Source organism: Sus scrofa, chromosome 6 (genome assembly GCF_000003025.6).
Source record: "Sus scrofa isolate TJ Tabasco breed Duroc chromosome 6, Sscrofa11.1, whole genome shotgun sequence".
In the NCBI taxonomy this organism is placed as follows: Eukaryota; Metazoa; Chordata; class Mammalia; order Artiodactyla; family Suidae; genus Sus; species Sus scrofa.
In genome coordinates this window covers 167,305,847-167,321,674 of record NC_010448.4, presented here as the reverse complement: position 1 = coordinate 167,321,674, position 15,828 = coordinate 167,305,847, and the positions used below count along the sequence as shown (strand labels likewise).

Below are 15,828 nucleotides of genomic sequence, written 5' to 3'. Positions count from 1 at the left end.
TGCGGGAGACAGACATTAACAAACACTTAGTGTGCAGAATGGTGATAAGGGCTATGGAGAAGTCGGAAGCTAGGAAGGAGTGTGAGGGAGAAGGGGCTGCAATGTTAAACGAGATGGTCAGAGAAGGCCTTTTGACGGCAAGCGAAGAGTGAGCCACACGGATGATTAGGGGAAGCAGGGGGAACAAGTGCAATGCCACAAGGGTCTGACTGCAGGTTCAAAGAACAGCCTGGAGACAGTCTGCAGCCAGAGGAGACAATTAGTAGGGAAGTATTAGGAGACGAAGACCGGTAAGAAGCCCCATTGGCAGAGGCCTAGAAGGCCATCATTAAGGACTATCTATGGCTTTTATTCCGAGGGAAATGGGATTCACGGAGGTATTTTAAAGAGAGTGACATGATCTTCCTGAAGTTTCATAAGGCTTGCCAGGGTGGCGGGGGAACCCAGAGCAGGCGTGGGACCCTGCCTCTGGCTGGGGAAGGCTTCCTGTTAGAATGGTATCTGAGGACCAACTGGTGTTGGCCTTGAGTTCCCACTGTGGTGCAATGGGATCAGCAGCGTCTCTGCAGTGTCAGGACACAGGTTCTATCCCCCCCGACCAGCAGAGTCGGGTTAAAGTGGTCTGACCTTGCTAGGATCTGATCCCCGATCTGGGAATTTCACATGCCCGTAGGACGGCCAAAAAAGAAAACAAACAGGAGTTCCCGTCGTGGTGCAGTGGTTAACAAATCCGACGAGGAACCATGAGGTTGCGGGTTCGGTCCCTGCACTTGCTCAGTGGGTTAACGATCCGGCGTTGCCGTGAGCTGTGGTGTAGGTCGCAGACGCAGCTCGGATCCTGCGTTGCTGTGGCTCTGGCGTAGGCTGGCAGCTACAGCTCCGATTGGACCCCTAGCCTGGGAACCTCCATATGCCAAGGGAGCGGCCCAAGAAATAGCAAAAAGACGACAAAAAAAAAAAAAAAAAAAAAGAAAAGAAAACAAACAAAACAACTGGGGGAGTTCCCGTCGTGGCTCAGTGGTTAACGAATCCGACTAGGAACGATGAGGTTGCGGGTTCGAACCCTGGCCTTGCTCAGTGGGTCAAGGATCCGGCCGTTGCCGTGAGCTGTGGTGTAGGTCGCAGACGCGACTGGGATCCCACGTTGCTGTGGCTGTGGTGTAGACCAGCGAGAGTCGGGGCGGAGAAGGAGGAGGTGTGCGGACATGCGAGACGGAACGGCCAGGCAGAGGTCGAGGTCCTCAGGAGCCAGGGCGTCCACCCCCTGAGGGCCGTGAGACTACAACCACCACAATCCTCTGCGCCCGAATTTCCGGCGTCACCAAGGCGCTGGGCCCGGCGTGGGGTCACGTGGCTCCGGCCCGTCACGTGGGCGAGTCAGGTGACTGTGCGGGGCGGGCCGACGGACTGCGGGGCGGACGGTGGACGCAGGGACGCCGTTCTATCTCCGGCCCCCTCGAGCCGAGCCCCGCCGTCGTTGCCGCCATGACGGGGCTGGTGCTGCTCTACTCCGGGGTCTTCGTGGCCTTCTGGGCCTGCCTGCTCGTTGTGGGTGAGGCCGGGTCCCGGCGGGCGGGGCCGGCCTCGGGCCGAGCAGGGCTCGGCTGGAGCCCAGTGGAGAGGTGGAGTCCTGGAATGCTGGGCCCGGGCGCGGGCTCTGTACCCCGGGCTCCGGGACTTGCCTCGCGCCTGTCCGGGCCTCTGACCCCGGCCGGGGAGGCCCGGATCTCCAGCTGCTTGAGGAGGGGCGCGGGCGGGGCTCGGTGGGGACCGCGAGCACAGCCCTGGTTCCTTTCTGTCGCTGCCGCCCCTCTCCCCGGCTCCCTGCCGTCGGTCGTCCTTCTCTTGCTCCTGACCGGCCGGCTTGGGTCACGAGCCGGCTGCTCCAGTTCCTCTTTTTCCGGTCGTCTTGCCCTCCGCCCCACCCGCAGCTTGTTGGGTAAACGGCGGCTGGGACTAGGCTGGCTGGATCTGGTGGGGCCTGGCCGGAGCTCGTGGTCCCTCCCCTCCTCTAGGGTATTCAGACCTGCCGGTGGCTGCCCTTGAAGGGTCTAGGAGGTGGTGTCACAGAGATAGGTTAGTAGGGGAGGGGCAGAAAAGGGAAGCCTGAGCAGAGGAGCTTTGGAGACCACCGTGTGCTGTCCCGTGGGGCCAGCCAGAGGACTCTCCCTTGACGTTGGTGTGGGCAGACCTGGGGGAAGGTAGCCCATGAGCCGGGCAGCAACTTCGTGCCTAAGTTGGGGATCTTCTCTAGAGAGCAGCCCCTAACCCCTTTTTTTCTCACTGCTCCAGGAATCTGCTACACCATTTTTGACTTGGGCTTCCGCTTTGACGTGGCATGGTAAGGGAGATGATTCCCCTCGGAGCTTCTTGGCAGCCTCCCTTCTCTGATCTGAGCCCCTACCCCCCTCCTCCACCCCACCCCACCCCCCAGCTGCCTGGGATGTGGACTTTTGGGAAATAGGAAGTGTTTTGTCTCCACTTCTAGGACTGAGGGGGTTGGAAGAGGGGGCAGGGGTGGATTTTGTGCCGCTTTTCCACCAGCGCTGGATTGCCTTCCCCCTCTGTCTGCACCCCAGGTTCTTGACCGAGACTTCTCCCTTCATGTGGTCAAACCTAGGCATCGGCCTGGCTATCTCCCTGTCTGTGGTTGGGGCAGCGTGGTGAGTGTTGGAGCTGTGGGATGAGGGGAGGGGCTGAATCATAGCAGGTGGTGTCATTGGGTTCTTAGTCATCTTGGGGGCAATGACACGTTCGGGCTTTGCGCATTGGTTTCTTATCCATCCGCCAGGGGCATTTATATTACTGGCTCTTCCATCATTGGGGGAGGGGTGAAGGCCCCCAGGATCAAGACCAAGAACCTGGTCAGGTAAGCACAGGACCCTCGCAACTTTGTCAGCACCAAGTGCGTTGGGAGCGACCTGTGTGTTTGACCTGCATGAATACTGCTCCTGACCAGCCTCGTGATGGGGTGGGATGTCCGCGGGAGAGAGGTGGCTGGAGCCTCCAGGGGGGAAGCTTGGTTTCCTTCTCATCTCTTTCTCCTTCACACCCCCTGAACCACCCGGTCCAACCACCAGCATCATCTTCTGTGAGGCTGTGGCCATCTACGGCATCATCATGGCAATTGTCATCAGCAACATGGCTGAGGTACGGAGGACCACTTGGGGGGGAGCGTCCGTTCCAGTGTGTTCTGTGTGTTGCCAAATGGTGGTGGGGCAGGAGGAGTGGAGTCGGGGTTGGTTTCTGATTTCTTCTCCGCCTTCCTCAGCCTTTCAGTGCTACTGACCCCAAGGCCATCGGCCATCGAAACTACCACGCAGGTAGGTGGGTGTGGGTGAAGACGTAAAGCTGGGGCTTCGCAGATGCTTCCTCCTCCCTTACACGCCCCAGCTTAGACGCCTCACTTTGATCTTCTCTCACCTACTCTGGCCTGCTTTGCGGAGTTGGGCTGGTGGCTGGCCCCATTAGTCCATGTGGGGCCCTTGCCCCCGTCTCTCCTTGTGTGTCTGACTGGGCCTCAGCGCTCCCTTTTCATGCCTCCAGGATACTCCATGTTTGGGGCTGGCCTCACAGTGGGCCTGTCCAACCTCTTCTGTGGCGTCTGTGTGGGCATCGTGGGCAGTGGAGCTGCCCTGGCGGATGCGCAGAACCCCAGCCTCTTCGTAAAGATTCTCATCGTGGAGATCTTTGGCAGTGCCATTGGCCTCTTCGGGGTCATCGTCGCAATCCTTCAGGTGCTGAGTCCCCCTGGGGAGCCTCTGCCCTCCTCCCCAACCCAACCCCACCCTTCTTCTGAAGGAGCCGCGGTGCTCCCTCCTCCATCTGTGACCACAGCACTCGAAGAGCTGCTCCCCCCTCAGTCCCAGCGTCTGCTTTTCCCCTGTCTGAAGCTTTCCTTTTGTTTCTGTCTCCAACTTGCTGTCGCCGACAGCTTTTTTTCTCTGCTGTGTTGTGTCCGTAAATGAAAGACTTAGCCTCTCTTTTCCTGTTTTGTTGTCTTCCCCGTCTCCCTGCAGTCTAGACCAGGTTGGGATCGGGTCTGGGTCTGGGTCTCTCTGTCTTGGTGTGTGTGGCTCTGCTGTCGGTGCGACAGCGCGTCTGAGCTGTTGTGTGTCTTACTTGTTCAGCGGTGTGTGGATGCAGCTGAGGATCAGACGAAGGGTCTGAGTGTGACTCTGGACGCTGCCTGGTTGACGTTTGGTGACAGGCACTGTCCATGTGCCCGTCTCTCCGTCTGTCTGTCCTGCAGCCGAACTCTGTCGTTGCTTGAGTGTCCCTGTTTCTCTGTGTTTGTGACAGTCACCCGTCTGCAGTACCTGTCCTTTCCTGCCATGGGTTTGCGTTGTCTGACCCTCTGTCACTTGTCATTGTCTAATCTGTTTTTCTGTCCCTGCCTGATTTTCCCGTTCCTCTTTTGCAGACCTCCAGAGTGAAGATGGGCGATTAGATGGCCTGTGTGGGTGGGGCCGTGCCTCACTCTTATTTATTTGTGGTTCTCCTGAGACAGCTGGAGCTGTGCCCCCCAGGCTTTCAGGGGGCTTGGGGTCCAGGGCCCTCCCTGCCCTCACTTCTTGCTGCCTGTCGACTTGGAGGCAATGCCTGGCTGGATCCTCAGTGTGGGGAGTGGGCCGCCCATGACCATGTGCAGCTTCGTACCTGTGTCCCACCTCCACCTCCACCCCGTCTTCCCAGTGTTTGTGAAATAAACGTGGCATTTGTCTGGGTCACTGCTGGTCTGTGGTCCTCCTTCGCCACCTCTCACAGAGGAAGGGTAAACAGGCCTGTAGGCCTCAACTTCAGGCCAGCCTCTTGCTAACTCAGCAACTCAGAGACACTCACTGTCTCTGCTCAGGACAGAGCAGGCTCCTGGGCGGGGAGGGAGGGCTGCTGGGCTGAGGACTCTACCTCTGAACATCTTTTTGAAGGGAAGGAGGGAGTCTGGGGATGTGGGCTCAGGTGATGGGCGGGGGAAGTAGGTGTCTTCCGAGCCCCCTGCCCTCAGGGCTCTTGTCAGCTCAGCCCCAGTTGGCCACATCTGCTTAGCTGGCGCCCCTCAGGCATCCATACTTCTGCCCAGTGGGGCTTGGAACACAGTCATTTGCTTCCACCCAGCCCAGCCACATCCAAGCCGCCAGTGACGAGTTTGACCCCTTGTTCCTAGGGCCCTGTCCAGCCCCGCCGGCTCCTGTCCAACCTTTTCCCCGACCTCCTGTTACCCTGGAAGCCCCTGCCGCACACTCGGTCCACACCACTGAAGTGTCTTGTCCAACTAGCCGCCCTCGCCGCGGGCGGACCTTTCATCGTGCCCTTACCATGAGTTGACAGATCCCCGACCTCCCTGCGCGAGGCGGCTCTGCCTAACTTGCAGCTGCCCTTCTTTGGCCGAGTTCGCGCTCCAACCCGGGCCAGACCCGCCGCCCCATTCCTCCGAATGGGTTTGGCCCATCCGCACCCTCTCCGCTTCGGAGCTCGAATCCAGTCCCTTGGATGAGCCCGATCAGTTCCTCCCGCCCCTCTCCGGTCCCCGGTCCCCGCGGTGCCTTCGCTCCGCCTCGCTCCGCCGCGGGCAGGGGCAGGCGTCGGGGGCGCGCCGCGGGTGCGGGCGCGCTGGAGGCGGGGGACGCGGGGACGCGCGCGCGGGCGCGCCGGCCGGGCCTGCCCCTCCGAGGCGCCGTAGCGCGGGAGGGAGGCGGCGGCGCTGTGGTCCATCGGTCCGCCGGTCCGTTGGTCTGCCCGGCCGCCCGGCCCCGCCCTGCCCCCCGGGGCGGCTCGGCTCCATGGCCCGCGGCGGCGGCGGCGGCGGGAGGCGGCCCCGGGGCCGCGGGGGCCGCTGACCGGGCGGCGGGAGGCGGCGGGGCCGGGCCATGGGGGACGGAGCCGTCCGCAGCCGCCGGATCCCGGAACCCAGCCCAAGCCGGAGCGGCGCCCCCTGCTGAGCCCCGATTGCCGGGTGAGAAGGGGACGCGCGCGGCCCCCAGCCCCGGGCCCCGGGCCCCGGGATTCCAGACCCCGCCCCGCGAGGGGCGCCCGGACCGCGACCCCGAGGTCCCCGCCCAGGACCGAGCGGGAGGCGCTGGCGGCCAGACCCTGGCCTGGCCTCACCCCACCCTACCCCCCATCCCTCGGATCTTCCTCCCCCCCCACCCCGCCCCCAACCACCGGGCTCCTCTGCCCACCCCCAGCCAGCCTCCCTTGTTGTCCTCGCTCACCCCAGCCTCCTGGCATGGGGAGGTGCCCCACTCACGTTGCCCCTTTGCCTCGCCCCCCACACACACATCCTCTCCCCCATCCACGCCCCCCACCCCAGGCTCCACACCCACCGGGTCTTTGCTGCCTCCCGGTCCCAGGGTGCCACGTGTTCTGGCCACTGAGCCTTCCAGCCCCGCCCAGACGCACCTCCAAGCCTAGCGGGCAGCCTGACCCAGAACCCCGGGCCCCCCCCACCCCCCCCGAGGGAGGGGTGGGAGTGTTTGCACGTGGTGTTGAGAGCTGCCTGGGAGCCTGTCTGGATGACTGTAAAAGCCAGGAGCGGCGGCTTTGTTTGTGCCTTACTGTTATTGTCACCCGGGCGTGTCTGTGGCTCTCTATGTAGTTCTCTGTGTGTCTGAGTGCCGGTGACTCTAGCTGGGACCCAGGGTGTCTGTGGTTGTGTGCTGCTGTGGAACCGTGCGTGAGATGCACCCCGCTCCCTGCAGCACTGCCAGAAGTGCCCCCAGAGGTGTTGCTGCTGTGTTGGAACCACAGTTAGAGCCATGGCCCAGGCAAGACCCCCGCTTAACATAGTGCCTCCAGGGTCCACGCGTTCACCCTTATGGGAATCAGAACCAGAAGTGCTAGGCAGGCCCCAGAAAGTTCATCTCAATCCTTGAGGTCTTAGGGAAGGGGTACCCCCGTGCCCCACCTTGTATTTTGACCTCTTGCTCCAGAGGGGAAGGATCCGAAAAGGTCTTGTGCAAATTCGGGCCACCTAGATGCTGAGGGCCCCTCCCGGCTGGGTTCCAGGTGGCCCGGCCTGCTTGCCACCCGGACCTGCCCAACCAAACCCCTGCCCACCGTGGTCCTGGGAGGACTAAACGAACGTACTCTGTGTCGAGTGAAAGTGCTCGAGGTAGGTGCTCAGTCAATGGTCCCCCACCCCCAGTCCGTGAATCCCGGGCTGAGGATGCCGCCCTGCGGGGCTTTCGTTCTCTGGGGCGGAGAGAATACACGTGAGTCTGTATGTAAGTGTGTTTCCGTGTTCAGGTAGGAACCGCGGTGAGCAGAGGTCACATGTCCAGTTCCGGGGAATCCTTGGTGGGAGGGTGTAAAGTCGTGCAACAAGGGCATGTGCCTGAGCGTGAGGGCGGTAAGGCTGTGTGTGCGTGTGTGTGTGTGTGTGTGTGTGTGTGTGTGTGGATGAGGATGAGGAGGAAAGCATGTGTGTGGGTAAGCACTCAGTGGTGTGGAGATGCTTGAGTCGTGAGTTGCCAAGGGCTGTGTCTGTGTGGCTGGTTGCAGGTCGGATGCAACTTGGTGAGTGTGCAAAGGTGTGAGCAGGTAAGTGTGAAGGTGCCCGTCTAAAAGCACGAGCAGTGGGCAGGACGGGGGTGGGTGGCTTTGCGCCCCCGGGCCTGACTGCTGGTCTCTTTCTCTCCTGCCCCTGCGCAGGCCGGCAGCCGGATGCCCGGGCCCACTGGATGGGCCGGCGGCCGCCTGCGTGATGAGCAGGCTGCTGGGGGTGACGCTGGAGCGCGTCTGCAAGGCCGTGCTCCTTCTCTGCCTGCTGCACTTCCTCGTGGCCGTCATCCTCTACTTTGACGTCTACGCCCAGCACTTGGCCTTCTTCAGCCGCTTCAGTGCGCGCGGCCCCGCCCGGGCGCTCCACCCGACGGCCAGCAGCAGCACCAACTATTCTCGGCCCAACGCCACTGCCCCCAGCTCCGGGCTCCCCGAGGCTCCCAGCGGCCGGCCTGGCCCCACGGCTCCTGTTCTGCCGCCCTGCCCTGACTCACCTCCTGGTCTGGGTGAGCCGGCGTGGGAGGGCTTGCCTCTCGGGGTGGGCGGAGGACTGGGGACTCGGGGAGGGTCTGGGTGTGTCCCGGGGTTCGCTTGCCCCCCCCAGGTGGAGGGAGAGGGCGGGTGTCCCCGGGTTTGAGAAAGGCCTGATTCCTGCCTGCAGTGGGCCGACTGCTGATCGAGTTCACCTCGCCCATGCCCCTGGAGCGGGTGCAGAGGGAGAACCCAAGCGTGCTCCTGGGCGGTCGCTACACCCCGCCCGACTGCACGCCAGCCCAGACGGTGGCCGTCATCATCCCCTTTCGACACCGGGAGCACCACCTGCGCTACTGGCTCCACTACCTGCACCCCATCCTCAGACGGCAGCGGCTCCGCTACGGCATCTACGTCATCAACCAGGTGCGTGGCCCGCGGCCGCCAGGGAACCCCTGAGCACCTGCGGGTGCGGGGCCCGAGGTCTTGATGCACCCATGGGCTTGGGCCATTTGTGGGTGCTTGTCCCCCTCTGGTTGTGTGGCCATGTGAGTGTACATGCGGCGTACACGTATGTCAGCGTGTGCCTAGACACGTTTGCGTGTGTGTTCAGAGGAGTGCGTGTGTGAACGCTGGTGTGCCGACGTGTGTGCAGAGCCTCGACGGGAATGAGCGACACTGTCTATCCTTGGCGAGCCCTGCCCGTTGGTGGCGGCGGCTGAGGCTGTGCTGGCTCTGAGCTCCTGGGGGCCCCGAGCAGAGGGAGAGTCAGACCCTGAGCGAGGGATCACGTCTGCCCGAGAGCCGCGTGCTGAGCATGGCTGAGGTCCAGGCAGCCTGCTTAGCCTCAAGCCCTGCCATGGGCCCGGCCTGGCTGCTGGGGCTTGGAAAGGATCTGATACAGGCCCTCTTTCCCATAGAGAATTCGCAGACTTGAGCTGGAATACCTTTAGCCCCCAGGACGATGGCGTGTGACTGGAGCGGGAGCAGGGGGCTCTGGCATGGCCAGGCGGTCTCGTCCAGCCCCGGGTGGGGAAGCAGTGACCGAGATGGGTCTTGAGGGAGGCACAGGCACGAGCCGGCGGAGGGACCAGGGGAGGGACACATTGTAGTCACAGGGACCCGGAGACCTGGTCTCGAGTCCAGGAGCTGTCAGCAGAGGGGCGAGGTCCAACAGGCAGGGAGGGTGGCAAAGTCGAGGCTGGAGGGGCTGGCGGAGGCCAAATCCAGCAGGATCTCAGGAGGCGGCAGAAGCAGTTGAGTTCCAGCCTGAGGGTGACGGGGCACCCTTGTGAGGTTGCAAGGAGGGAACACTGTGTGTGTTGGCTTGGTAGAAAGACTGCTTTGACGGCACGTGGAGGATGGGGCGGGGGGAGCCTGGAGGCAGAGGGACCGGTTGGGAAAAGGCTCCGAAGCTCAGGAGGAAGATGGTGAACGTGCCTGTGAGTCAGGCAGGAGTCGTGCAGATGGGGGAGATGTGACACAAGAGGCGGAGAGGAAGCAAAGGGAGACGCCGGGACACCACGAGGGCTCCTGTCTTGACTGTTCGCGGCGGGGATGGCTGCACCTGTGCGTGAGACGGGAACACAGGATCCGGGCCAGGTCTGGGCTGGGGAGTGCCGCTCTGAGTTCTTTTCTGCATGTGATGGATCTGAGTGCCTGGGGGACATGCCAGAGGAACCTTGAGCAGGCGGTTAACGGATGATGCGACCCAGGAGCCAGGTCTCAGGGGGAGAGGGGCCTGGAGGGCCCTGGTATGGACAGGGTCCCTAAAACCAGCCTCATCCAGCCTGCCCAGCAGGCTGGGAGCGGAGAGGAAAGAGCCAGCAAGCCAGGGACAGGCGGAGAAAGGAGACGGCCCCAGAGGCCGCAAGCATTGGCCAGAAAGGTTCGAGGAGCCCCAGGAGAGCGCTGTGTCCCAGAAGCCCGGGAATGAGTGTCGGGAAGGCGGCGCTGCGCGGGCACCGCCGGGGGAGGAGCGGGGATGCGGCCCAAGAAGCGTCCAGTGGATTTAGCAACAAGGTGGGCCCAGCGAGAGCCGTTTCAGGGGCATGGTGGGGGCGGAGGCAGATTGCAGTGGGTTTGCAGAAGGAATCAGATTAGACAAAATGGAGGTAGCCACTTGGAGATAACTCTATAAAAAACCCAAAAACCTCTGCCGAGGAGGGAAGGCAGAAGGTGGGGCGGTGGCTAGAGGACCGGTTTGCCTTGGATGGGGGAGAACCGAGTGTGTGTGTGAGCCCTGTGGGAGGAACCCAGGGCTCCCCGGTGGCGAGAGAGGTTAGGAGGGAGGGGCGGTGAACCAGGAGAAAATGGACCGTTGCTGCAAGGCCTGGCGGGAGAGAAGGCTCCAGAAGGAGGAAAGAGCAGATGGGGCCGGGCCATTCAGGGTCCAGGGGAGCAGCCTGGCTGGTGGAGGGCAGGGCATCTCCTCCTCCTCTCCTTCCAGAGGGCCCACGAGACGACCCCTTCTCTAGAAGCCTCTCTGGCGCCATCCTGGAGACGGTGGGTTGCAGCAGGGGTTCGGGGGCCAGCTTCTTCCATGGAAGCCTCCTTGCTCTGGCCAGAACTTGGAGCTAGGAGGCCGGCCTCAAGGAGACATGGCCCCGCAGCCCCATTTCTCTGGGGACCACAGGCTCCCCATGCTCGTCATTTTGTTGGGGAGACAGGTGAATTGAGCCTGGTCCCATCCTAGTCCCGGAGGCTGCCCAGAGCCTTGAATGTGGATCTGTCTGAACCGGAGGGGGCAGGTGACTGAGGCTCGGAGGCTCGGTCCCTGTGGTCCCTGTGTCTTAGACCTTAGCCATTTGGGGGCGTTCTTTGTTCACCTCACTTGGTGACATGCTCAGTAGGGAAATGGTGTGCTCAGGGCTGCTCATCTCTGGGGTCCTCACGGGCACAAAGAAGATGCCTGGCACCAAGCACAGGGCCCCGGGGCATGTTCGAATGAGTGAATGAAAGGAGAGCTCGGAAGGCAGCAGTTTGAAAGGACCCTGGCATAAGGGAAGCACAGGGTGGGAGTGGGGGTTGGGGGTGAGTAATTAAACTGGACGGGGAGGCTTGGTCAGGGAGGCCTCCCCAGACACGAGTTTGACTGGAGAAGGAGAGCATTTCAAGCAGGGGAACTGCTGACACCAAGGCCTGGAGGCAAGAAAGAAGGTGGCGGAGTTCCCACTGCGGCTCAGCAGGTTAAGAATCCAGCTGGCATCCATGAGGCCACAGGTTTGATCCCTGGCCTCGCTCAGTGGGTTAAGGATTTGGCGTTGCCGTGAGCTGCAGCATAGTTTGTGAAAGCAGCTCGAATCCGGTGTGGCTGTGGCTGGGGTGTAGGCCGGCAGCTGCAGCCTCGATTCACCCGCTGACCTGGGAACTTCCGTATGCTGTGGGTGTGGCTGTGAAAAGAAAAAAGAAGAGAAGGAAAGAGTGCGGCCTGTTTGGGGCTTGTGGAGGAATGGAGAAGAGCTGGGCTTTGGGGCCTGGGGGCAGTGGTCAGAGAGGAGGCGGGAGCCAAATCGCGAAAGGCCTTGGAAGGCTAGGACCAAGATAAGGCGCTGGACCTGACCTCAGGAGTCCGGGAGAGCCACGACGGGGCGGGCAGGGGTAGTCCCAGGGCCGCAGGGTCCGCTCTGAACAGCAGCAAAGCAGCAGGTGCCTCCCAGCTCAGGCCAGAGCTGACCTGTCGCCTCCACCAACCCCAGCACGGGGAGGACACCTTCAACCGGGCCAAGCTGCTCAACGTGGGTTTCCTAGAGGCGCTGAAGGAGGACGCCACCTACAACTGCTTCATCTTCAGTGACGTGGACCTGGTCCCCATGGATGACCGCAACCTGTACCGCTGTGGCGACCAGCCCCGCCACTTCGCCATTGCCATGGACAAGTTCGGCTTCCGGTGAGGGCTCCCATCGCAGCCGCACCCAGGCGCCGGCTCCCAGCCCCGGGGCCTCCCTCCCCATCTCTGGTCCTCCCTCGGGACTCGCCCCGGGGGCCCCTCCCCATCTCTGGTCCTCCCTCGGGACTCACCCCGGCCCCCCCCCCCGACGCCTGCCTTCCTCCGCGTCCCAGGCTGCCCTATACCGGCTACTTTGGAGGTGTGTCGGGCCTGAGTAAAGCCCAGTTCCTGAGGATTAACGGCTTCCCCAACGAATACTGGGGCTGGGGTGGCGAGGATGACGACATTTTCAACCGGTGAGCAGGGCGGGGAGTGGACCGGGTGTGGGAGGGGGACGCGCTGGACGGGGCGCCTCGCCCTTCCTGGTATCCGCTCCAGCCCCGCTGTCCCCGTCCCCAGGATCTCCCTGACTGGGATGAAGATCTCGCGCCCAGACATCCGCATAGGCCGCTACCGCATGATCAAGCACGACCGGGACAAGCATAACGAGCCCAACCCGCAGAGGTGACCCCCCCAGCGCCCCCGGCCCCAATCACCCCAGCCCCTTACTCTGTAGAGGTCCCCAGAGGGGATCCCCCAGGCCCCCGACCCTCGACTCCTAGAGATGCTCCTGGCACCCCGATCCCTGTTCCCCAGTCCCCAGCTCAGCCTCACCCCAGACGACTCTCACCCTGGCCTGATTCCTAGAAGCAGCTGAAACGTAAAGGCAGGGCTCCTATCATCGTTGGGTAGCTGGCATTCCTCTTGGTGCCCTCACAGACCTGGCTCGTGCCAGAGCAGCTAGGAGGAGTGATGGCGGGCCTCGGGCACAGCTCCGGGGCCTGCAGACCCAATGAAGGCGGCCTGAGCCCTGTGGGGCAGGGGTGGGAAGACATTGCTGAGCCTCTGCGATGGGAGTAGGCGGCCGGTCTCGGAGGAGGAAGCAGCGCTGGATGTCTGGCGCTGGCCGGGGGGGGCGTGTGAGAGGCAGGGCGGGGAGGGGGCCCAGCGCAGTCCTGTCCCAATAGCCCTCGGGACGTTCATCCTGGGGGGGAGACAGGTAGTGACAGCACAGGGGGATCAGGACAAAGTGCTGTCCTGGCAGAAGAGGGAGTGGTGGTGGGAGGCTTCCTGGAGGAAGCGATGGCAAACTGGAGTTTGAAAAGGGTTACTCACGCTACAGATATGTGTCGCACACCTACTTTGGGCACAGTGCTCTATTCACCAGGCTGATGGAGGAGGCCAGTCTGGACGAAAGAAGTAGTTCGCGTGGGAGTCTGGAATGCGAACGTCCATTGTACATGCCGAGCGTCTGACACCCCTCGCGGTCACAGTCTGAAACCTGGGAGTGAAGGAAAGGGGGGAATCTGCCGACCCCAGATTGGAAGTTTCCCTTTTGTTCCAGAGGCGCTGGGGAGTCATGGAAGGACCAGGTGTGGGTTTGGAAGGATCACTCTTTGAGTCTGAATCAGGTGAAGGGCTGGCAGAGCTGCAGGTGGAGCGGGAGGACGCAGACCAGGCCCGAAGGGATCCACGGAGTCCAGGGGCTGTGCTGGGTGTGAGGCCGAGGTGCCCCCACCAGAACAGTAGGGACCTGGGAGCCAGGGTGTCCGAGCTGGGAGAGGGGTGGCAGCACTGATGTGGTTGATGTTTGGCTGAAGCATGGAGCACCAAGCGTCCAGGGAGCTGGCGAAAACACAGTTCAGATCAAACCAAAACCATGGCGCGCGGGGAAGGACTGCAGGCTGGCCAAAGAGGGGCTTCAGGACATGCGAGAGGGGGCGGCGCTCAGTGTCGGGAAGGCCCTGGGCAGGGATCTGAGCTGAGCTCGGAAGGACTGGGGGGGTCAAAATGGTTGGGGTGAGGGTGGGAGCGGAGCTCTGGCAGCACATGCCAGGGGCCTGGTCCTGTTTCAGGAAAAACGTGACTAGATGCCTCCCCCACGGAGTGTTGTCAGCCTTGGCGGGGGTGGGGGTTGGGGGGGGGACACGGCAGGGGGGCAGATGTTTCCGGCTTAAGGAACTCTGGATAGTAGTTTCATCCCCCTCGTTGCTTTCGCCTCAGGTCTAGGACTTCTGGAGTCTTCTTCCCTCACCCTCCATGTCCAGATCATCAGCAGGTCCTGTCATTGGCACCCCGAGTCCTATCTGAGCCGGTCCGGTTTTCCCTTTACTTCTGCCCCAGCGCAGCCTCTGTCCTCCTGCCCAGCGGGTCCCCCGTCTTCCATCTTCCATTGTTCGTGTTCCCGGTGCCTGCCTCGCCCCAAACTGGGCTAAAAATCCCTGTGTCTTCTCACTCACAGAATAAAAAAACGGCTTCCTCTGACTTGGAGAGGCCTCTGCCCACACATGCTCTCACCTCCCAGCTCATCTTACTCTCGGTTCGCCCCTTGGCCCCCCGAGCCCTAGCTGCTCAGCCGTGCCGCTTCTCATTTCCAGTGTGGGGTCAGCATGTGCCGTTACCTCTGCCGGGGATGCTCGTCCCCTGCCGTCACTTTGATGTCCCCTGCTCACCCCTGCCTCGGCAGGCGGTGTCCCTCAGCACTCTGATGGCTGACGTTGTCCTTGTCTGTTGCTTGTCTCCCTTAGAGGAATAGACTGGCCGGGAGGGGAGGGACCTTGCTGTCCTATTCATGGCTGTGTCTGGTGCTTCGAGCAGGCCTGGCACATGGGGATTGCTCAATAAATAGATGATGGAGTGATACAGGATGAGGAGCAAAGAAGGTGGCACAGAGGTGATGGGCATGGGGACTGACGATGATGCTCCCGGTGTAGGACCTGTTGCATTTGAGGTGCCTGTGGGGTGCCCCTTGGGGTCTGGGTCTGGGATGAGCGATTTGTGAGGGTGTCATGATTCTGGCCTCAAGGGGGTAAGATCTCTGTTTTGAGGGTAGACGCAAGAGCCAAGGGGCTCCAGGCGGGTGGAGGGTGGAGGGGACGGCAGGGGAAACGGAGGTACCCCTGGGAGAAGCCAGGATGGCATGAACCTTGGCTCCCGTGATCCCTGCTGGGTCTGGGGGTGAGCCCTGACCTGGACCCACTTCCATCCTATCTAGGTTTACCAAGATTCAAAACACGAAGCTGACCATGAAGCGGGACGGCATCAGGTCAGTGAGGTACCAGGTCTTGGAGGTGTCTCGGCAGCCGCTCTTCACCAATATCACAGTGGACATTGGGCGGCCCCCCTCATGGCCCCCTCGGGGCTGACACCAGTGGACAAAGGCTCCCAGTGCCAAGGATTGCCTGCCAGAGGACTGACCTACAGCCTGGCTGGCGGCTGCTCTGTGGCGGATCCCCCAGGACTGAGACTGCGGGCTCTGTTTTCTGAGGGTCTTCAATAGGCCCCCCCAGCTACACCTGGAAATTTCAGGACCTACTCTGGGGGGCTTCCATCCTGGGCAGGCCCCTCAAGTGTGGCCCTCCCTGGGGTCACCCCTTCTTCCTGCTCCTCCTTCCCCAGGCCAGCCCCCTTCACTGTCAGGGCTGGGCCAGCCCCTGCACTGCCTCACCGAGTGGCCTGGGCCAGGTCACTCCACCTCTCTGTGCCTCAGTTTCCCCCCTCCTTGAGTCCCCTAGGGCCTGGAAGAGCGGGAGGTATGACTAGGGGGCAGTGTCGCTTCCAGGGGGACTTCTCAGACCTGGGGATCCCCCATGCTTCCAGGGGAGGGGAAACCTTTTACATTCAACATTGTGGGGGGCAAACGCTGGTGCGCCCCCTGCTGAGGAGCAGCCCCGGGAGGGGACCAGAGAGGGTGCTGTGTGGCTGCCTGGGACCTTGGGGATGGGCTTTGCATGGGGGGTGGGTGGGGCTTGGATCAGGTGGGTTCCTGCCCCCCGCCCCTCAGAAAGAAGGCAGTAGCCCCAGGGCCGGCTCGTGTTTGTACATTGCACAGAAACTTGTGTGGGTGCTTTAGTAAAAAAACGTGAATGGAGCAGTCCCTTTGTCTCTTGGGGGATGGGGATCTGGAGCCCTAAACCCAGGCCCTGCGT

At 62.2% G+C, this 15,828-nt stretch overlaps 2 protein-coding genes across 7 annotated transcripts; both read left to right on the top strand.

Annotated features, from left to right (window-relative positions):
* ATP6V0B (ATPase H+ transporting V0 subunit b) lies at positions 1,320-4,730 on the top strand. The gene is made up of 8 exons (XM_021096834.1): positions 1,320-1,552; positions 2,293-2,341; positions 2,580-2,663; positions 2,792-2,869; positions 3,081-3,150; positions 3,272-3,323; positions 3,547-3,737; positions 4,424-4,730. The coding sequence occupies exons 1-8, from the start codon at positions 1,486-1,488 to the stop codon at positions 4,448-4,450; spliced, it is 618 nt and encodes a 205-aa protein (XP_020952493.1). The 5' UTR covers positions 1,320-1,485; the 3' UTR covers positions 4,451-4,730.
* On the top strand, positions 5,666-15,772 carry B4GALT2 (beta-1,4-galactosyltransferase 2). Of its 6 annotated transcripts, none has more exons than XR_002345228.1 (8): positions 5,666-5,953; positions 7,651-8,006; positions 8,162-8,397; positions 11,670-11,860; positions 12,034-12,156; positions 12,260-12,364; positions 13,904-14,630; positions 14,895-15,016. XR_002345228.1 is itself a non-coding variant. In XM_021096830.1 (7 exons), the coding sequence occupies exons 2-7, from the start codon at positions 7,703-7,705 to the stop codon at positions 13,153-13,155; spliced, it is 1,092 nt and encodes a 363-aa protein (XP_020952489.1). In that variant the 5' UTR covers positions 5,671-5,953; positions 7,651-7,702; the 3' UTR covers positions 13,156-13,537. The 6 variants fall into 6 exon arrangements, 2 of the variants coding, with proteins under 2 accessions (XP_020952489.1, XP_020952488.1); XR_002345230.1 differs by lacking the exon at positions 13,904-14,630 and adding an exon at positions 13,023-13,272 and having other exon boundaries at positions 5,671-5,953; positions 14,895-15,031; XR_002345231.1 differs by lacking the exon at positions 14,895-15,016 and adding an exon at positions 13,053-13,272 and having other exon boundaries at positions 5,671-5,953; positions 13,904-14,164.

What these genes read in the sequence shown, in the direction of transcription:
- B4GALT2 (XM_021096829.1), top strand. Translation starts at nt 7,703, where the DNA reads ATGAGCAGGCTGCTGGGGGTGACGCTGGAGCGCGTCTGCAAGGCCGTG. An exon ending in TGACTCACCTCCTGGTCTGG is followed by an intron (nt 8,007 to 8,161) that starts GTGAGCCGGCGT and finishes TCCTGCCTGCAG; the next exon opens with TGGGCCGACTGCTGATCGAG. An exon ending in GCATCTACGTCATCAACCAG is followed by an intron (nt 8,398 to 11,669) that starts GTGCGTGGCCCG and finishes CACCAACCCCAG; the next exon opens with CACGGGGAGGACACCTTCAA.
- ATP6V0B (XM_021096834.1), top strand. Translation starts at nt 1,486, where the DNA reads ATGACGGGGCTGGTGCTGCTCTACTCCGGGGTCTTCGTGGCCTTCTGG. An exon ending in TCTGTGGTTGGGGCAGCGTG is followed by an intron (nt 2,664 to 2,791) that starts GTGAGTGTTGGA and finishes TCCATCCGCCAG; the next exon opens with GGGCATTTATATTACTGGCT. An exon ending in TCATCGTCGCAATCCTTCAG is followed by an intron (nt 3,738 to 4,423) that starts GTGCTGAGTCCC and finishes CCTCTTTTGCAG; the next exon opens with ACCTCCAGAGTGAAGATGGG.